General features: G+C 42.8%; 1 protein-coding gene across 7 annotated transcripts in view; it reads left to right on the top strand.

Moving 5' to 3' along the window:
- Positions 1-18,436, top strand: part of DGKZ (diacylglycerol kinase zeta) — a 128,152-nt gene that overhangs the window by 95,429 nt on the left and 14,287 nt on the right. For 4 of the 7 annotated variants that reach the window (XM_083367294.1, XM_083367292.1, XM_083367289.1 and 1 more), the window contains 7 exons: positions 920-1,119; positions 2,564-2,664; positions 3,072-3,151; positions 6,629-6,673; positions 6,968-7,037; positions 16,778-16,818; positions 17,147-17,328. In XM_083367294.1, coding sequence (XP_083223420.1) covers positions 920-1,119; positions 2,564-2,664; positions 3,072-3,151; positions 6,629-6,673; positions 6,968-7,037; positions 16,778-16,818; positions 17,147-17,328 — 719 coding nt within the window. The remainder of the gene's footprint in view (positions 1-919; positions 1,120-2,563; positions 2,665-3,071; positions 3,152-6,628; positions 6,674-6,967; positions 7,038-16,777; positions 16,819-17,146; positions 17,329-18,436) is intronic. The other 3 variants (XM_083367295.1, XM_083367293.1, XM_083367290.1) reach the window with 1 other exon arrangement.

Below are 18,436 nucleotides of genomic sequence, written 5' to 3'. Positions count from 1 at the left end.
ATAATGCCTTGATAAGACCGCACCTGGAATACTGCATCCTGTTTTGGTCGCCATGATGTAAAAAAGATGTTGAGACTCTAGAAAGAGTGCAGAGAAGAGCAACAAAGATGATTAGATGGAGGTTAAAACAGATAAAGAACGGTTGCTGGAATTGGGTATGTGTAGTTTAACGAAGAGAAGGGCGAGGGGTGACATGACAGCAGTGTTCCAATATCTCAGGGGCTGCCACAAAGAAGAGGGAGTCAAGCTATTCTCCAAAGCACCTAAAGGCAGGACAAGAAGCAATGGATGGGAAATAATCAAGGAGATGAAGCAACCTAGAACTAAGGAGAAATTTCCTAAGAGTTAGAACAATTAATCAATGGAACAATCTGCCTCCAGGAGCTGTAAATGCTCCAACACTGGAAGTTTTTAAGAAGAGATTGGACAGCCATTTGTCTGAAATGGTATAGGGTTTCCTGCCTGAGCAGGGGGTTGGACTAGATGACCTCCTAGGTCCCTTCCAACTCTGTTGTTGTTGTTGTTGTTACTTTGGGTCAATGGGTGGAAACTGCAGGCAAGCCAAGCTCTCTGATACATTCATAGAATCTTTCTGATGGAATGAGCTAAGCCCCAATAAAATCTTGTCTCAAAGCAGGCGATTTATTATGTCCCAAAGAGCAAGGGGATTGGGCTACATGTCCTTTTACATTTCTTTCCAATTGTATAATTCTATGACAAATTTCATGTCTCCTGCATTACGTTTTATGGGAGAGTTTCTCAGGCCACAGGTTGTTCGTGCTACTGTCTGTATGCGTGCAAGGGTTCTTCAGAATAGATTGCACTGAAACTGTTTTGAGACCCAGTTGTAGTTTATATGTTATCTATTAGAGTGAAGTATGTGTAGTCCATTTACTTCACCCTCTTCTTTGGTCTCTAGGCAGCACTGCAAGTGGGTGGCCATGGAGAGCGGCTGCACCAGTGCCGGGAAGTGGTACTTACCACATCCAAAGCCATCCCCATGCAAGTGGATGGGGAACCTTGCAAGCTGGGAGCTTCCTGCATACACATTTCATTGCGCAACCAAGCAAACATGGTGCAGAAGACCAAGAGGAGAAACTCCATGCCTCTGTTGAATGAGTATGTACTCTAGGGAGGATCTCCCAGGCTTTGCTATAAGGAGGAGAGGAGGTCTCACCAGTTCACCTTATTCAGCTTTGCTACAGTTTCTGTTGGATTTCTATCATACCCCAAAGTCTTAAGAATCAGTGTCAGGGAAGGTTCTAAGGCTACAAGACAGTTTTATAGCTCCCTGAAATTTTAGCCAATGTTTTAAATGTAATTTTGAGTGTTCATTAAAAGGTAAAGGTAAAGGTTCCCCCGCACATGCGTGCTAGTCGTTTCCGACTCTAGGGGCCGGTGCTCATCTCCGTTTCAAAGCCGAAGAGCCAGCGCTTGTCCGAGGACGTCTCCGTGGTCATGTGGACGGCATGACTAGATGCCAAAGGCACACGGAACGCTGTTACCTTCCCACCGTAGTGGTCCCTATTTTTCTACTTGCATTTTTACATGCTTTCGAACTGCTAGGTTGGCAGAAGCTGGGACGAGTAACAGGCGCTCACTCTGCTATGCGGCACTCGGGATTCGACCCGCCAAACTGCCAACCTTCCGATCGACAAGTTCAGCGTCCTAACCCACTGAGCCACCACGTTCATTACTTTATTTTAAATAGGTTCTTATGACAAGTTTGAAAGCATTAGGTGGAGGCTGTATAAGACATGATGAAATGTCAAAGAGAATTAATTTCTCTGCCAATATTGTAAAAGCTTCAGTAACAATTCTCTACTTAACCCATTAAATTCAAAAATCTTTGGAGGTAATCACAATGCTCTCCTCAGAAGATTTGATTTGGAAGATTCAAAGTTGTTCCAGATTCCTATTAAAGAGATAAAGGGATGTTACATGTATGTTACAAATAGGTTTCTGGTGAAGTAAAATTATTTCATTGGCCTACTATCAGAATATGTTAGGGAATGGAAAGTAATTTTACTAATGCCTGGACATTGATAATTACATATTTTGGGAAATCTTAGAAGCTTCTTTCTTGGGATGGATGAGTTATGTCATAGAGTACATTCAAAGTACATAAAATTGCAGGTCTGGTAAAAAAAACATATCTCTTTAAGCAATACTTCCTATTCTCTGGAGGGCAAATATACAGTAGCTTGCATTCCCCTGATCCCCCATTTAAAATGACAGTAGTAGATTGTCAATATTACTCTTCCTGTTTAGCCTTATCCCAGTAGATACAAATAAATGCACATAGCTTTACTGCCTGTCTGCATTGGCCAGGTGAGTTTTTCTTCAGTAGCTATTAAACATTTCTCTCCGAATGGAACTATGTGTGCAACAGGCGGCTGTTGAGCATTTTTGTACACAACTAAGAGAAGTTTGTTAGAAACCTAACACATTGAGGTTATTGCTGCTGTTAGAAAATATTGCCTGTCACCTTCGTAGTTCCTTTTCGCACACAATAGTGTTATCCTCCCTAATTTTTCAAACACGTTTGCTTTTTTCTTTTCAGTCAGCAACCAGTTCCAGAACGCTTAAGAATCCGTGTAAGCCGAATTGGCATGCATGACTATGAGGCACTTCATTATGACAAGGAGAAACTCAAAGAAGCCTGTAAGTAATTGGGGGATTTGTTTAAATAGAAAGGCCAAGCACACTACAGGAACATCTGGAATTTGGAGCTGTTTGTTTATTATTGTACCTACTTTCTTTCCATAGCTGGTAAGTGACTAATGTTAAAATAAGACCTCTTTTGGCCTTTGTGACACACTGAATAAGACGAATATTTTTTAAAAAGCCTTGCATCAGAATGTGCGAAATAGCACACTTTTAGAAATAGCGTTTAGTCCACAATGTAAATCCATTTTTCCACATAAGTTTTTTTTTCCCCAGAAGTGTTGATGAGCTAGCAGTTTCTTAGGGGCTTATAAGCCAAAGTAAAATACTTGGATACTGAGCAGTCATAACAAATGTGGTTAGCAGGCAAAAGTAATTGCGTTTTTTATTTTTTTATTTTATAGCTGTGCCTTTAGGAATTATCGTGGTTCCAGGAGACAGTGATTTGGAATTATGCCGGATCCACATTGAAAGGCTTCAAGAGGTGAGTTGCTAGAAAAACTATTGTAAGGGGAAAGTGCAATCTTGCTACACTTTAATGACTTGTCAGACAGCATACCCCCATATCCTTACTTCAGTGGTATGTGTACTTCCACAATGATAATGATTTTCTTGTTTTGAAGTTAAAAGCAAAGAATACCTAAGGAGATATTCTTGTTCCCAGTTCACTGTACATAATGAAAAAAAGGAAGAGGTTTATTTTTGTTTAAATTCAGAATTCTTCCTCACATGCTCTGGCAAAGAATTCGGGTTGAGCTGTAAAAATACCATTTGTATAAAAGAAATGTTGTTGTTAGTTGTGAAGTCGTGTCCGACCCATCGTGACCCTATGGACCCCACATTCCTCCAGGCCTTCCTGTCCTCTACCATCTTCCGGAGTCCATTTAGGCTCACACCTACTGCTTCAGTGACTCCATCCAGCCACCTTATTCTCTGTCCTCCCTTCTCTTGCCCTCAACCTTTCCCAGCATTAGGCTCTTCTCCAGTGATTCCTTCCTTCTCATTAGGTGGCCAAATTATTTGAGTTTCAACTTCAGGGTCTGGCCTTCTAAAGAGCAGTCAGGGTTGATCTCCTCTAGGACTGACCGGTTTGATCGCCTTGCAGTCCAAGGGACTCGCAGGAGTCTTCTCCAGCACCATAGTTCATAGGCCTCAATTCTTTGGCCCTCAGCCTTTCTTATGGTCCAACTTTCACAGCCATACATTGCAACTGGGAAGACCATAGCCCTGATTATATGCACTTTTGTTGGCAGGGTGATGTCTCTGCTTTTTAGTGTGCTGTCTAGATTTGCCATGGCTTTCCTCCCCAGGAGCAAGCGTCTTTTAATTTCTTGGCTGCAGTCCCCATCTGTGGTGATCTTGGAGCCCAGATGAAAGAAATATGTGGATAAAATGAGGAGTAGGAAATCCAGATGGGGTCACTGGTTTCTGGGGAAGTTATGGCAAACTGAAAAAATCTTTGTAATAACAGAGCTGAACACCATGACAGAAACAAAAGAACCATTGTAAGGCTTCAGGAGGTGAGTAGACCAGTTTTTCAGAACCTCCCAGATAAGGAGAAGACAAGAGATCACTTACGTGGGTTCCAGATGGCGGCACTTCACGAGGAGATCATAGAACAGCAATCTTCCCCAGATTTAAGTCCTGGGGGACAAAGGGATTAACTGTATTGCTCATAACACACAGGACACTTATGAGACACTTGCTCATAGCTTAAAGGACACTTAAGTTCACAAGCCTCACTTTCTAGTTCTTTTTTTGGTGGGGAGGGGGGCAATTGCCTTTTAACCATCTTAAAATTGTTAGAGATCTTTGAAATGACAAATCTGAAAAGTTGTCGAGTAAGTTTAGCTACAACTCTGAATAAAAGAAAAATTAATTACCACCTTAAGAACTGACAGAATTTGAAATAAACAGTAAAAATTAAATAAGATTTTGATCTGAGAAAGTTACAAATGGAGTAAGGGTAAGTAAATTTGGAATATTGATTTTAACTATAAGATTTCAGAATAAACTATAAAAAAGATAGAACTTCTCATGAGAATTAGAATTGTTTTGAACTATCTTAGTTCATAAGATAAACAACTTTATAATTTTAGAAACTGAACACCAGAGGTGACTAAAGATTTTAAGTAGAAGGGGAAAAAATGGAAGCCAACTTTTGGTGTCAGTTAACTGGTACTTACAGATTGACACAAAACATTGTATCATTGGAAATACTCAAGAAGAATTTTGAAGAAAGGATCCAGAAATTAGTAGTTACAGTATTAGTAATAATGTCCGACCATATGGATAGGTTCAAAGATGTCAATGAGGCAATGGCAGATGTGAAGTAAGTAAACTTTTAAGTGAAGTTACGGACTTTTTGCTGACACTAACTTTGAAAAGTTGATACTTTATACATTTGCTTATAAGTAAGGGAAGTGATATGGAATGAAGAAATAAGTTTCTAACCTTATAGGGGTAAAGTTGTCTATTGTAATAAAAGTTGGAAGTATTCTTTGAAATTTTTCCCCCATATTTTTTCTTTCTGCGCTCTCTTACATTCTGGGTTCATTCTTTGCCTAGTACTTGGTTATATTTATATTTATATTATATTTATATTTATTAGATTTTTATACCGCCCTTCTCCTGAACGACTCAGGGCGGTGTACAGGGCAATAAATATCAAAATACGAAATACAAAAGTTAAAAAACATTAAATAATTATGCCCGATCTAATACATTGGTTAAAAGCCATATTAAAACCCCAGACCCCAAACCCATCAGACCAGGCCAGCTTGTTCAAATAAATAAGTTTTTAGATCACGTCGGAAGGAGCGAAGGTCGGGGGCCATCCGGAGCTCAACCGGTAAGCGGTTCCACAGGTCTGGCGCGCCCACAGAGAACGCCCTCCCCCTGGGGGTCACCAGTTGACATTCTCTGATCGGTGGCACCCAGAGGAGGCCCTCTCTGTGGGAGCGCACTGGACGGAGGGAGGTTGACGCCGGCAGCTGGTGTTGCCATAGGTCAGGGGTGTCAAACTCAATTTCATTGAGGGCCGCATCAGCATCGTGGTTGCCCTCGGGGGGCCGGGTGGGTATGGGCAGGGTGGGCGTGGCCTACTGGGTGGGCGCAGCTGGAGTGCGTATGGCCTACTGGGTGGTCATGGCCAGCTCTACATCATTGGCATCAAGGGTGCCTATGGGGGCCTGGGCAGGAGTGGGACAGATCTGGGGGTCTCTGGCAGAAGGAGGGTCTCTGGGCCAGGGCCAAGGCAGTGGGGGCCGTTCCCTCACTGTTTCCAGGATGGCTTCGCGGGCCACATGAAACCACTTCGCGGGCCGGATCTGGCCCCCGGGCCTTGTGTTTGACATGTCTGCCGTAGGTAATCCGGACCCATGCCATGTAGGGCTTTATCACCAGCATCATTATCAACCAGGTAATGAAGAATGCAGACGTTTAGGCTAGTGAAGTCCTGAAACTTTACATCTCTCAGTTTCTCCAGATAGTTGGACTATTATAGAAAAGAGTTACGAAAGTGGTTCATTTAGTGGAAACATATTATACAAACTGTGATAGCCTAGTCCTTGAATTACTGGGATGGTGTTTTTGAGCACTTAGGTTCTACTGTCAGATCCTCTCTTCAAAGTCTCCTTATGACTTGTGACAGTTGACCCACTGAGGCTCAACAAAGGTATGACATGCACCTGCAAATCTCAGTGAAAGCTATACAAGCTTTTTATTGGGGTGGGGGGCGGGTTGCCTTCAACATTTCAGAAAAGTTTTGCCATTGCCTCCTTCCTAGGGCTGAGAAGGTGTGACTGGTTCAAAGTCACCCAGCTGGTTTTGTGCCTAAGGTGGGACTAGAATTCAAAGTCTCCCAGTTTCTAATTTGGTACCTTAACCACTACACAAAACTGGATCTCTAATGAGGTTCTTCATTACTGTTATGGTAACTCAGCTCCTTCCCTTTCCACAGGACTTCCCTTCTTGTACTTCCACTATTCAGAATCTATTTCCTCAGGTGTGTATCTTTTTCTCTCTCCTTACCTGTGAGTCCTCTTTTTCCTTCTCCTGCTTCCCTACAGTGTGCTTAGCTTGCATCAGTACCTGTTCAGTGATATTTGGGGCATGTTTGTTGAGCTGTACTATTTTATGCTCTAGTAACTATGCCATACTATTTGACAATATCTCTGCACTGAGTCTACCTGGGTTATATAGGTAAGAAAAAGAAAACAGAAGAGACAGTAAGTGTTCCTAGACGAAATAGGAATACAGGGCAATTTATTTTTTTTATTGTTCATTTATTTTGATCCAGGAGGGAGATGGAGTCAAACCAAAGACATTGTCATGCCAGAAGCTCTCCCCCAAATGGTGCTTCCTAGACTGTGAGTACATATGACTGTGGTTATTTCAATATCCGTAAACTTTACAATCAATATGTGGAAACTGTTGGATTAAAGATTTCCCATGCTACCATCTTGGGAAAACCTTGCCACTAATGCTGGCACTGCAGTGGAAAATGCTTCCATAATAGGATTTTATTTTTCTTTCACATGGAAGTTAATAGCATTCGGCTGCACCTTTGGAAAGTTCCCTTGTTCTGAATTGCTTTCTCTGATCATTTTTTGGCTATTCGTGTGTACACACCAGATAGAAGGAACTCTTTTTTATTTTATTTTTTATTTTATTAAACTTATATACCGCCCTTCTCCCGTAGGACTCAGGGCAGTTCACAAGGTTTTTTAAAACAGTCCAACAAATTACATAGATTAAAAACAAAGTGATTAAACTAACCTTGAAACTAAAACCCCCAATAACAATTAAAATACAATTAAAACCCCAGTTAATATTCTTAGTCCAGGCCAGAAAGCTCGAAGAGCCAGGTCTTCAGGTCCCGGCGGAATGAGCGAAGGTCAGGGGAAGTCCTAAGCTCTACAGGTAGCTGGTTCCAAAGGGCCGGCACACCCACAGAGAAGGCCCTCCCCCTGGGTATTGTTCGCCGGCAATCTTTTACTGGCGGTACCCTGAGAAGACCCTCCCTGTGGGAGCGCACAGGATGAAGGGAGCTTGATGCCGGCAGCAGGTATTCCCTCAGATATCCCGGACCCAAGCCATTTAGGGCTTTATAGGTCATCACCAGCACCTTGAATCACACCCGGAGGGCAACCGAAAGCCAATGCAGCTCGCAGAGTAGAGGTGTTACATGGGAATATCGGGAAACCCACATCACAACCTGTGCGGCTGCATTCTGCACCAGCTGAAGCCTCCGAGTGGTCCTCAAGGGCAGCCCCATGTAGAGAGCGTTGCAGTAGTCCAATCGGGAGGTCACGAGCACATGAGTGACTGTGCGCAGGGCATCTCGGTCCAGGTAGGGCCGCAACTGGCGTACCAGGCGAACCTGGGCAAAGGCCCCCCTGGTCACGGCTCCTATAAGGTCTTCAAATCTGAGCCGCGAATCCAGGAGGACGCCCAAGTTGCGAGCCCTATCAACGGGGGGTAACACCTCACCCCCCATCATTAAAGATGGAATGGACTGGTTAGTCCGAGATGCCGGTATGCACAGCCACTCAGTCTTGGCCGGATTGAGACGAAGCCTGTTTCTCCCCATCCAGACCTGGACCGCCTCCAGGCAATGAGACATCATGGTGAGGGCATCACTGGGTTGGTTCAGGGTGGAGAAAAAAAGTTGGGTATCATCAGCGTACTGATGATACCCCACCCCAAAACCACGAATGATCTCACCCAGCGGCTTCATATAGATGTTGAACAGGAGGGGAGAGAGAACCGACCCCTGAGGAACTCCACAAACGAGAGGCCTCGAGGCAGACCTCTGCCCTCCCGTCAACACCGATTGTGAGTGGCCCAGGAGATAGGAGGAGAACCACTGCAAGACAGTGCCTCCCACTCCCAACCCCCTGAGACGCTGCAATAGGATACCATGGTCGATGGTATCAAAAGCCGCTGAGAGGTCTAATAGAACTAGGACAGAGGAGCAACCCCTGTCCCGAGCCCGCCAGAGATCATTCACCAGCGCGACCAATGCCGTCTCCGTGCTGTACCCGGGCCTGAAACCCGATTGGTACGGGTCCAGATAATCAGTTTCCTCCAGGAACAGAGGAAGCTGGTGCGCCACCACAATCTCAACAACCTTCACCAGAAAGCGAAGGTTGGAGACAGGACGATAGTTGTTTAAAATCGCTGGGTCCAGGGCAGGCTTCTTGAGAAGGGGCCTCACCACCGCCTCCTTCAAAGCGGTGGGGAAGACACCCTCACTCAAAGAGGCAGATATTACTGCCTGGAACCAACTTCGTGCCTCCTCCCTAACACTTCAGGATTTAATGCAGGAATCACTGAAACATTGAGGGGGTGGGGGCGCTGTGGTATGTTAGTTATTGAGTGCAATTCCTCCTGCTCAGTTCAAGAATCAACAAATAAATAACCCCAGGAAGCAGCTAGCTGTCCCCTGCTGGAACTAAACTTTTAAAGTTGAGCCTTTCTGATTTTTTTTAACCCGATACTCAATCTTTTGTTTTTATAACTTAAATTCCTTATTCCGTGTCCTACACTCTGGAATGAGAGAAAGCTGTTTTTGACTTTTCTTTCATTTGATGTGCTGCTGGTAGGTATTTGAAGAACACTATCATATATCCCTCCATTGCCTATTCTTAAAATTAAATCTAACCAGCATTTTCAAACTGTTTCTTCTCCTCTGATCATCGACATCACCCTCTGAATCTGATCTGATCCAGTTTCTCTGAAACGTCCTTAAAGAACTAAACTCAGTACTTGAACTGCCTGGGCTATTTTTTGCAGAAACATCACTACGCAACACAATACTACTCCAGTTTCTCATGCATAAGTAGAAAACAAAAATATAAGTCCAGTGTACAGTTATAGTATACACACATATACAATATAACATATTTTTATATTTTTAAGCAAGTAATTTTTCACTTGTCTCTGCTAAATTCAATTTAGCCTTTTTCTCTAGCGAGAGATTATAGATTTTATGTATGTCTTTTTATGGTATTAGGTATCCTGCCTAATTTTGTTTCTCCTAAGCCCTGCATGCAAATATGAGTTTACACTCCATCATCTACTTTAGCTGAAAAGTTGGTGGAGGAATAAGTGTAGTTAAATTTAACATTTTTTGTTGTTGTTGTTTTAAATCCCATTTATATCCCGCCCTTCTCCGAAAACTCAGGGCAGCTTACAATCTAAAGCACAAATCAATGTGCTTAGCAATAGCCTTCATTCTATGTATATGCCTGCTTATTAGGGCTTTCGCCCCCCGCCCCCAAGCGGCATTATTACAAAGTCAGCTTATTGCCCCCAACAATCTGGGTCCTCATTTTACCTACCTCGGAAGGATGGAAGGCTGAGTCAACCTTGAGCCTGGTGAGACTCGAACCTGCACTAATTGCAGGCAGCTGGTGTTAGTTAAGGAGGCATTAGCCCACTGCTCCACAAAGGCTCTTGGTAACAGAGTTGCTACATTTGGACTGCAATGATCCCAAGTCGTTACGAGAACATACAGAAAACGTTATCTCTGAAATTATCAAGTGTTCTAGATTTTTGCAGTTCAGATATGGTAGCCCTGAATTTGGTTTAATTGATTAGAGAGCAACATAAGACATGAACAGATGCTTAATAGATATCCTGGATCTATATGCACTAATTGGGGGACAAAAATACTGTGTTAAAAAGTAGGTGTGTGAAAATAATAATAATAATAATAATAATAATAATAATAATAATAATAATAATAATAATAATAATAATAATAATAATAATAATAATATAATGATGATGATGATGTTATTGTTGTTGTTGGAAGGGACCTTGGAGGACATTTAGTCCAACCCCTTGCTCAGGCAGGAAACCTTATACCATTTCAGACAAATGGCTGTCCAGTCTCTTAAAAACTTCCAGTGTTGGAGAATTTACAGCTTCTAGAGGCAGGTTGTTCCACTGATTAATTGTTATAGCTGCCAGAAAATTTCTCCTTAGTTCTAGGGTGCTTCTCTCTTTGGTTAGTTGGTTCCCATCCGTTGCTTCTTGTCCTGCCTTCAAGTGCTTTGGAGAATAGCTTGACTCCCTCTTCTTTGTGCCAGCCCCTGAGATATTGGAACACTGCTGTCATGTCATTCTCTTCATTAAACTGGACATACCCAATTCCAGCAACTGTTCCCTATATGTTTTAGCCTCCAGTCCCCCGATCATCTTTGTTGCTCTTCTCTGTACTCTTTCTAGAGTCTCAACATCTTTTTTACATCGTGTTGACCAAAACTAGATGCAGTATTCCACGTGTGGCCTTACCAAGGCATTGTAAAGTGGTATTAACACTTTACATGATCTTGATTCTATCCTCTGTTAATGCAGCCTAGAATTGTGTTGGCTTTTTTGGCAGCTGCAGCACACTGCCGGCTCATATTGAAGTGATTGTCCACTAGGACTCACACTTGCTACTATTGAGCAAGGTACCAGCTATACTCCACCTCTGCATTTGGTTTTTCTTGCCTAAAGAAAAACTCAGTGGGTGGAGAATATTTTTGCCTGAGGTCAGCACTAGTTTCAAGAAAGGATATCTCGATCTGTGTACCAGCTGCAGCAAAACCGGAATTGGAAATGGACAGGACAACCCACTCACCCTTTCCCCACCTCTTTTTCTCTCCAATGGATGGTAAAGTACTATAGCACCATCAGAGCAGGAGGCAGCTTCAAAATCTCTTTATAAGTATTGCATAAAATGCTTAGACATCTACAAACATAAAATAATCTACTCTTACGTTTGGTCCCGTAAGCTTTCCAGCTCATTGCTGTAATTAGCCAGAAGCCATAATTCACTTTACTCTCATTGCAATTCACTAAATCATTTGAGTTCTAGATTACTAGGTTGGAATAAGCCAGGGGTCAGCAACCTGAAACAGTGAAAGAGCCACTCGGAACCGGTTCCCTCACAAAAGGAAAAACTGGGAGCTGCAAAAAATGTGTGCGCATGCGCGTACATGCACGCATGCGCAGAACAGGGTTTGACTGAAGAGTGGAGCCAAGGCAAGATATGCACCTACCCTGCATATTTGAATTGATTGGTTGAACTTTTTTAGTCCCACTTTTTTTTTTTTTTTTTTTTTTTTGGACTGCACATGGCAGAGGACTGGGAGTCGCAGGAGACGGCTGAAAGAGCCGCATGCAGCTCCGGAGCCGCGGGTTGCAGACCTGTGGAATAAGCCATTCATTTAAACTCCAAGTTAGGGAAGGTCTGCATCTGAGCAATAGAACCTGTGCTTTGTTCGTAGAATGTCCTTGGTTCAGGACATTCCTTGGTTCGGACTTAGGTCCGAATTAAAGAACAAATGCCAGTCATTATACAACAGTGTCATTTTACAATATAAATATCAAGGTCCATTTTTTAGGTGGATTAACAGCATATTTAAGAAGGCTTTTTGTGTTTCAGAGAAATAGAACCTTAGCTTCAAGGAAATGTCTTGAACACGCTTCACTCTCATACAATTACGGAACTTTTGACTATCCAAAATTTGAGGGAGGACTTTATACCCTTGCCATATGTTGCCATTTCTCCATGTTGGACTGTTAACTCTTGGGACAATTTGGGAGAGATAAGATGTGGTAAATTTTCTACAGGTTGATTACAATAACAGTTTCTTAACAGAGGGTTTTGAAACTTTGTCTTTTTTATTGTTGTTCTTGTTAATTATTTTGACATTAATATAGTAGATAGATGACAGGTTAATGATTTGCAAAAATATTTAGTAGTTTTAAAAAATTTGGGGGGCAGTTTTACAAAGGGTGGGAAACTAATATTGTAATAAGCAGTATTCGACTGGGGGGATAATTTGTTAAGGTTTTTTTCTTTCTTTAATGCACTTTTTTAATGTCTTGTTTTGTGTTTTTTCTTAGTTTTTTTTTAATTTTGAAGGTTTATATTTTGAATAAAAATAAAAAGGAAAAAAGAACTAATATACAACAGTGTCATTTTACAATATAAATATCAGGGTCCATTTAGTTGGATTAACAGCATATATAAGAAGGCTTTTTGTGTTTCAAAAAAAAAATAGACCCTTGGCTTCAAGGAAATGTCTTGAACAAGCTTCATTTTCATTCAGTTACGGAGCCTTTTGGCTATCCACAATTTGAGGGAGGACTTTACACCGTTGCCATCTGTGGCCATTTTTCCCTGTTGGACTGAATGGGAATGCCTGAATGAGATTACTCCTTGGCCAGCAGATGGCTCTACAGGAAAAGGCTGAGGAAAATAAAGCAGTTTCACCATAACCTAGCTAAGAATTCCCAGAAACAATGAATACCAATGATTTTGCTGCATTAAAAAGTTACCTTTTGTGCATCAGATTCAATTATAGCTTTTTTTTGGTGGTGGGGGGGGGACAAGAGAAGGCAAAGCAATAACAATTGATTTCATTGCTATTATTTTTTTCCCCCTTGCTGGGTCTGTGACCCAACCAGCTGTGTTTTGCAAAAATTCCCAAGCGCTCGGCAGAACAGCAGAAACTTGTTTACAAACACAGTTTTGTTCCAACTTCTTTCCCAGCTATAATTTGCCCCCTACCTGAAGGCCTTCCTAAAGCTTTCAGCTGTACTTTTCACTTTTAGTAGCACGCTTCAGCTCTTTTTAAGGTTTTAGCTTAAGCAAGGCTCTGAGACTCTCCCACAGGCTCAGACAATGGGAGCTTTTGTCCCCCTGTAGCAAAGCTGGAATAAGTTCCCAAACACACAGGGAGCAGTTTGCATGGTTTTTGGAGTCTGTTGACACAGCACATCCCTCCGGGCCTCCCTTCAATAAGGTGATAGTGGGAAATTGGAACAAAGCTCTAGAGATCTAATAGACGGGGACAACATGCGATACAGTGGGATTTAACCAGGATAGATACTGGAGGGTGCAGAAAGTTTAAAAAAAAAATGGACAGGCCGCAATGAAGGCTGAGGAGAGGACACTGGGAGAGATTCATGTCTTACAGGTTCTTTTTATATAATACTGGTAGATTGAACTTTATTCTATATTCTTCCTTCTAATCAAGGTGTGTAAGAGAGAAAGAAAGAGTAATTTATTTCGCTGATTTCTTCTGCTTTCCTGATTCCATTTGTTTGTTTTTTTATACTTCTTAACTGCCCGTCTCTCTCTCTCCCTCCCTCCCTTTTGTGTGGACTTTTAAAATCTTTCCTCTGTCTCCACTCTCTCAGGGAACTCGGAATGAGACCTTTAGGCTCCCACCCTTGGCCTCACCTCGCGCCTTGAGCTTCCGCCCCTTTACCTCCAGCGTTCCTCCTCAGCAGGGCCCTCCCCTGCCCAATGGGCCCCTTGCCCTCCACCCTGTGCCCTTCACCCAGGCACCCATTGTCCCGGGCCTTTGGCTGCGGAGGACAGATAGCTGCCAGCCAATCGGGTGGGTGGCACAGAGAAGCCATGGTGCTGCAAGGGGGCAGCGTGCGGTGGGTGATTGCAGGGGCTGTGTTGTGGGGCAGCAGGCGAATGTCAGGGCCTGCACGGCTTCTCCCGATTGTGGGGTGGGGGGGTGAATAGGTGAATGGCAGGGCCGGCATACCTCCTGCCATTGCAAGGGGGAGGCGGCCTGGTGTGGGGCAGCAGGAGACTGACGCATTATCCGGCACATTCATCTCATGTATTAAACAACCAAATCACCAAATGTCTGTCTCAGAGACATATGGTTATCATATGTTTGTGAAGTCGAGCCTGCCAATTAAATGCATTTAAAATTTAATTTTCTTTGCATGCTGCTTGCCTGCCGCCCCATAATGCAGCCCCTGCGATCGCCCATGGCTCCTGCCTGCAGCACCATGGCTTCTGCCTGCCACCCACCCGATTGGCTGGCGGCTGTCTGTCCCGTGCAGCCAAAGGCCCAGGACAAAGGGTGCCTCTGTGAAACGGCCAGGGCAAAGGGCACGGGGTGGAGGGCAAGGGTCCCATTGGCCAGGGAGAATGGGGGTGGAGGAGAGCCAGCCAAGGAGGAGCGCTGGAGGTAAATGGGCGGACGCGAGAGGTGAAGGAGGCGTGGCCCAGGGTGGGAGCCTTATGCTCTTACACCCCAAGGGACCGCAAGATACTAATGTTCTGCCAGTGTCAGTAGGTCAGTTATTACTTAGCTTCTCCTTCACTCCGGCCCATCCCTTATTCACAAGGAATAAGAGAAAACTATCCTTCCAAATGTATATCACTGTATAATCTTGTTCCAAATAAAGAAATGAAATTGCCAGTCCTGATGCACAACATACAGGCACAGGGACCCATCTGATTATGGGATCCCAGTGAGAAGAGGCCATCCCTTTTGTGCCCCTGTATGAGGATCCTGTTCCCAGATATTGTTGCTGCAGATTATTTCCTCTTTTTCTGCCAGTTTCCCAGCAGCATGTTCCAAATAAGAGGAAAATGTGTCATGGGGGGGGGGAAAAGCTGGAGTGGTATTCAGGGGCAACACAGGCTCATTAAAATGGTTGAATTACTGGCCTTCATCAACAGCTCCACGACTGTAAATCTCTCCCCGGGACAGGATAAACGAGGCTCTTTCAGTCTTCTAATCTGCTCTGGCTTGTGTCATGAGCTCCCCTCCCTTCCCCATCACTTCTGCTCTTTTCCCAAAGAAAATTCCCCAGTCTTTCTAGGATCCAGCCATAGCAACCTCTGCTTGGCCACGGCATTCTGAAAATCCAAAAGAAGTAAAGGGAGTTCTGTAAGTCAACAAAATTTAGTCACCTGGGTTGTAGTTCCTATGGGCTGAATGCTCTCCTATGCCCGGAGCCTTAATACAGACACATGGAGGCAAAACAAAAGTTCTCATCTATTGGGTGTGAGCACCCAATAGCACTAAAGAGTATTAATGATTCTGATCTATTGGGAGTGAGCACTTCCCCTCCATTTCCATATAGCTCAGCCACGTGCTTCTCTCGTCCTTTCGATGTATTGGAAGTTCAACAACATATCAGAAGGAGGGCTCCAAACAGGGAAACTGAATACCTCTATATTTTCTTTACAAACCAGCAATGCCAAAGAGTTGTCTTGGTATCATGGCTTGTGTCCTATCTACTTGCTAATCTACCTTAGCCTTAGGTGAAATGAGTCAGGAACCTTCTGGAAAAGTTGGAAAATCATAGCCCTTTTAAATTAGACAGCAGCAAATTATTTACACAGTTGCAGTCATATTCCGAAAGTCTATACTAGCATAGCTGACTCAGGAATTCTGGGAGTTGAAGTCCATGAGTCATAAAAGAGCCGAGGTTGCCTACCCCTGGTCTATGCGAATGCTAGCCGGAGTGCCCTTACATCATACTAATTGTGCGTGTGTATGCATTCACTGATCTTGGTGGAGAAAGAAATGTGCATGTGAGCATTTAGGAGCAGCCAGTTCTTGCTTTACTCCTCATGGAACTTTTTATGTCGCTTAAACTGTCAAAGATGGGAGTAACTCCTGCTAACATGAATCCCTGGCACTTAACGGATTTTATTTAGTTTTAATTATTCTTTCATTGATTAACAGATAGTGATGATAATAATCTATCAGTTTAAATGTCAAGATATGAAAGTGAGCTTTATATTCAGTATGACACGTATATATGTTGGATCAGAATGAATGAGATTTTGTCAAAACTCACTATATTTAGCATACGCAACCATGTAACAAGAAAAACAAAGCACATTTTAATGAAGCTGGTTTCTTTATTTTTACTCAAAAGCAAGATGACTAGAAATAAGAGAATAATTGGATCTGTTTACCTTAATGTAGTAAGTCATGTTTTATTGAAGTGACTAACATCCTTGACGCTATATGACAGGCTTATTGTATTCAGCATTCAATCATGGAATATTGCCTTGAGTTCAGAATTCAACATCTTTCAGTTGTCTCTTTGGAAAGGCAAATTCCAGGGATTTCTGCTACACAGATATATTGGGAAGTATTTTTATTTATTTATTTATTTTAATTTCATTTATATCCCGCCCTTCTCCGAAGACTCAGGGCGGCTTACAAGCTTAGCAGACAATATCAGTTAAATTATTGAGAAAATGAACGAAAGCACTTAATAACTTTCTGGAATTCTGTATAAATACCAAGTAACTTATGTATTTCTTTTACAGCAACCACAGCAGATCGTTTTTATAGAATAGACCGTGCCCAGGTGAGCTTTACTTTCTTGTCCAAAGAGAGTGGACAATGAGCTTCTCCAACAAATAAAAAATAAAAAAGCATATTTTCATGCTTTTTTATAAAATATCATATGACTTTTTTACATATATCTTAGCTTTAATTTGTTTTTTAAATATTCAGTACTACTTTCAGAAATAGTTATTATCTCCAGCTACGTTTTGTTTTTGATGTATTTATATAGAACAAAAGCAATTGTAGTGGTTTTCTGCATATTATCAAATGATATTGATTGAGGTCCTGACTAGATAATAATAGTAGAAAAATTCTGTCCCTAAAATTGTTTATCTATATAATTCCAGGAACATCTTAATTATGTAACAGAGATCTCCCAGGATGAGTTGTTTGTGTTAGACCCAGAACTAGTGCTTACTCAAACAGTGGGCACATCTCCTGCCATGCCTGACCTTGTTGATGTTCCCTCAACACCTACAAAGCAACACCTTCCTCTCCCAATTTCGCCACCGTCTACACCAGTCTCCAGGTGAGGCTGTCTGCTTGGGGACTAGAGGTAAGAAAGACCAGGCTAGATTAAGGGAAGGACCCCCAAGGAAAAATAGCTTAAGGTTTTATACAAAATGGGGAATGAGAATTCAGTCTTTGTGAGTTGGATCTTCAGATTGGGATAGCGGGGTGTGTGTGTGTGTTATTTGTCAGCTCCACTAGAAATACCAGGCTATAAAATCAACTCCACAGGATGGCTACAACAACCTCTGTTGAGATTGTATTTGTATTTGTATTTATTGGATTTTTATACCGCCCTTCTCCCGAAGGACTCAGGGCGGTGAACAGGGCATATAAATAGAGATACAAAAGTTAAAAAAAGATTAAATAAATTGCCCAATTAAAACAGTTAATATAAAAACCCATAAAAACCCAGACGTTCCCCCATCAGGCCAGGCCAGCTTGTTCGAATAAATGGGTCTTTAACCCGCGCCGGAAGGAGCGGAGATCCGGTGCCATCCAGAGCTCCACCGGCAGTTGGTTCCACAGAGCCGGGGCGCCCACAGAGAAGGCCCTCCCCCTGGGGGCCGCCAGCCGACATTCTCTGACCGGAGGCACCCTGAGGAGGCCCTCTCTGTGGGAACGCACGGGGCGGAGGGGAAGATTGACTGTACTAACAACATTTTGCAAGTCTGATTGCGCTATACCTCCTCCTCCTCTTCATTTTTGTAGTTCAGTGAATTACAGAAGTGTCAGCCTGAGCCACTTCCAAAGGTTATCTGAATGTTCTGGACTTTAAAAAGCGTATTAGTCCCTTTTGCCTGGGCAACAGCACATGCGTCAAGGTCATATTCCTTACTCTCCATACCCATAGCTTCAATAATTGGAATATTGGAAAATCTACTTGAATTTTAACAGAATGGCATGGTGGTTCAAACTGGGTGAACAAGCCAAGATAGAAGATGTGAATTCCTGAAAACGTCTTGGATCAGTTACTTATTTCAAACGGCTTAATTCCTTAAATAGCACAAATCAGAATTACCGATTTGTAGGAACAGCAGGATCTTCCCTTTTCTGTCTCTTTGATTCTAGGCAAATAGAGAGGAATTCTTACAGAAGGTGGGGGGGGGCCTTTGGATAGCAAGGAC

This window comes from Vipera ursinii (assembly GCF_947247035.1).
Source record: "Vipera ursinii genome assembly, chromosome: 1".
Taxonomy (NCBI): Eukaryota; Metazoa; Chordata; class Lepidosauria; order Squamata; family Viperidae; genus Vipera; species Vipera ursinii.
This window is presented reverse-complemented; position numbering and strand designations above follow the sequence as displayed.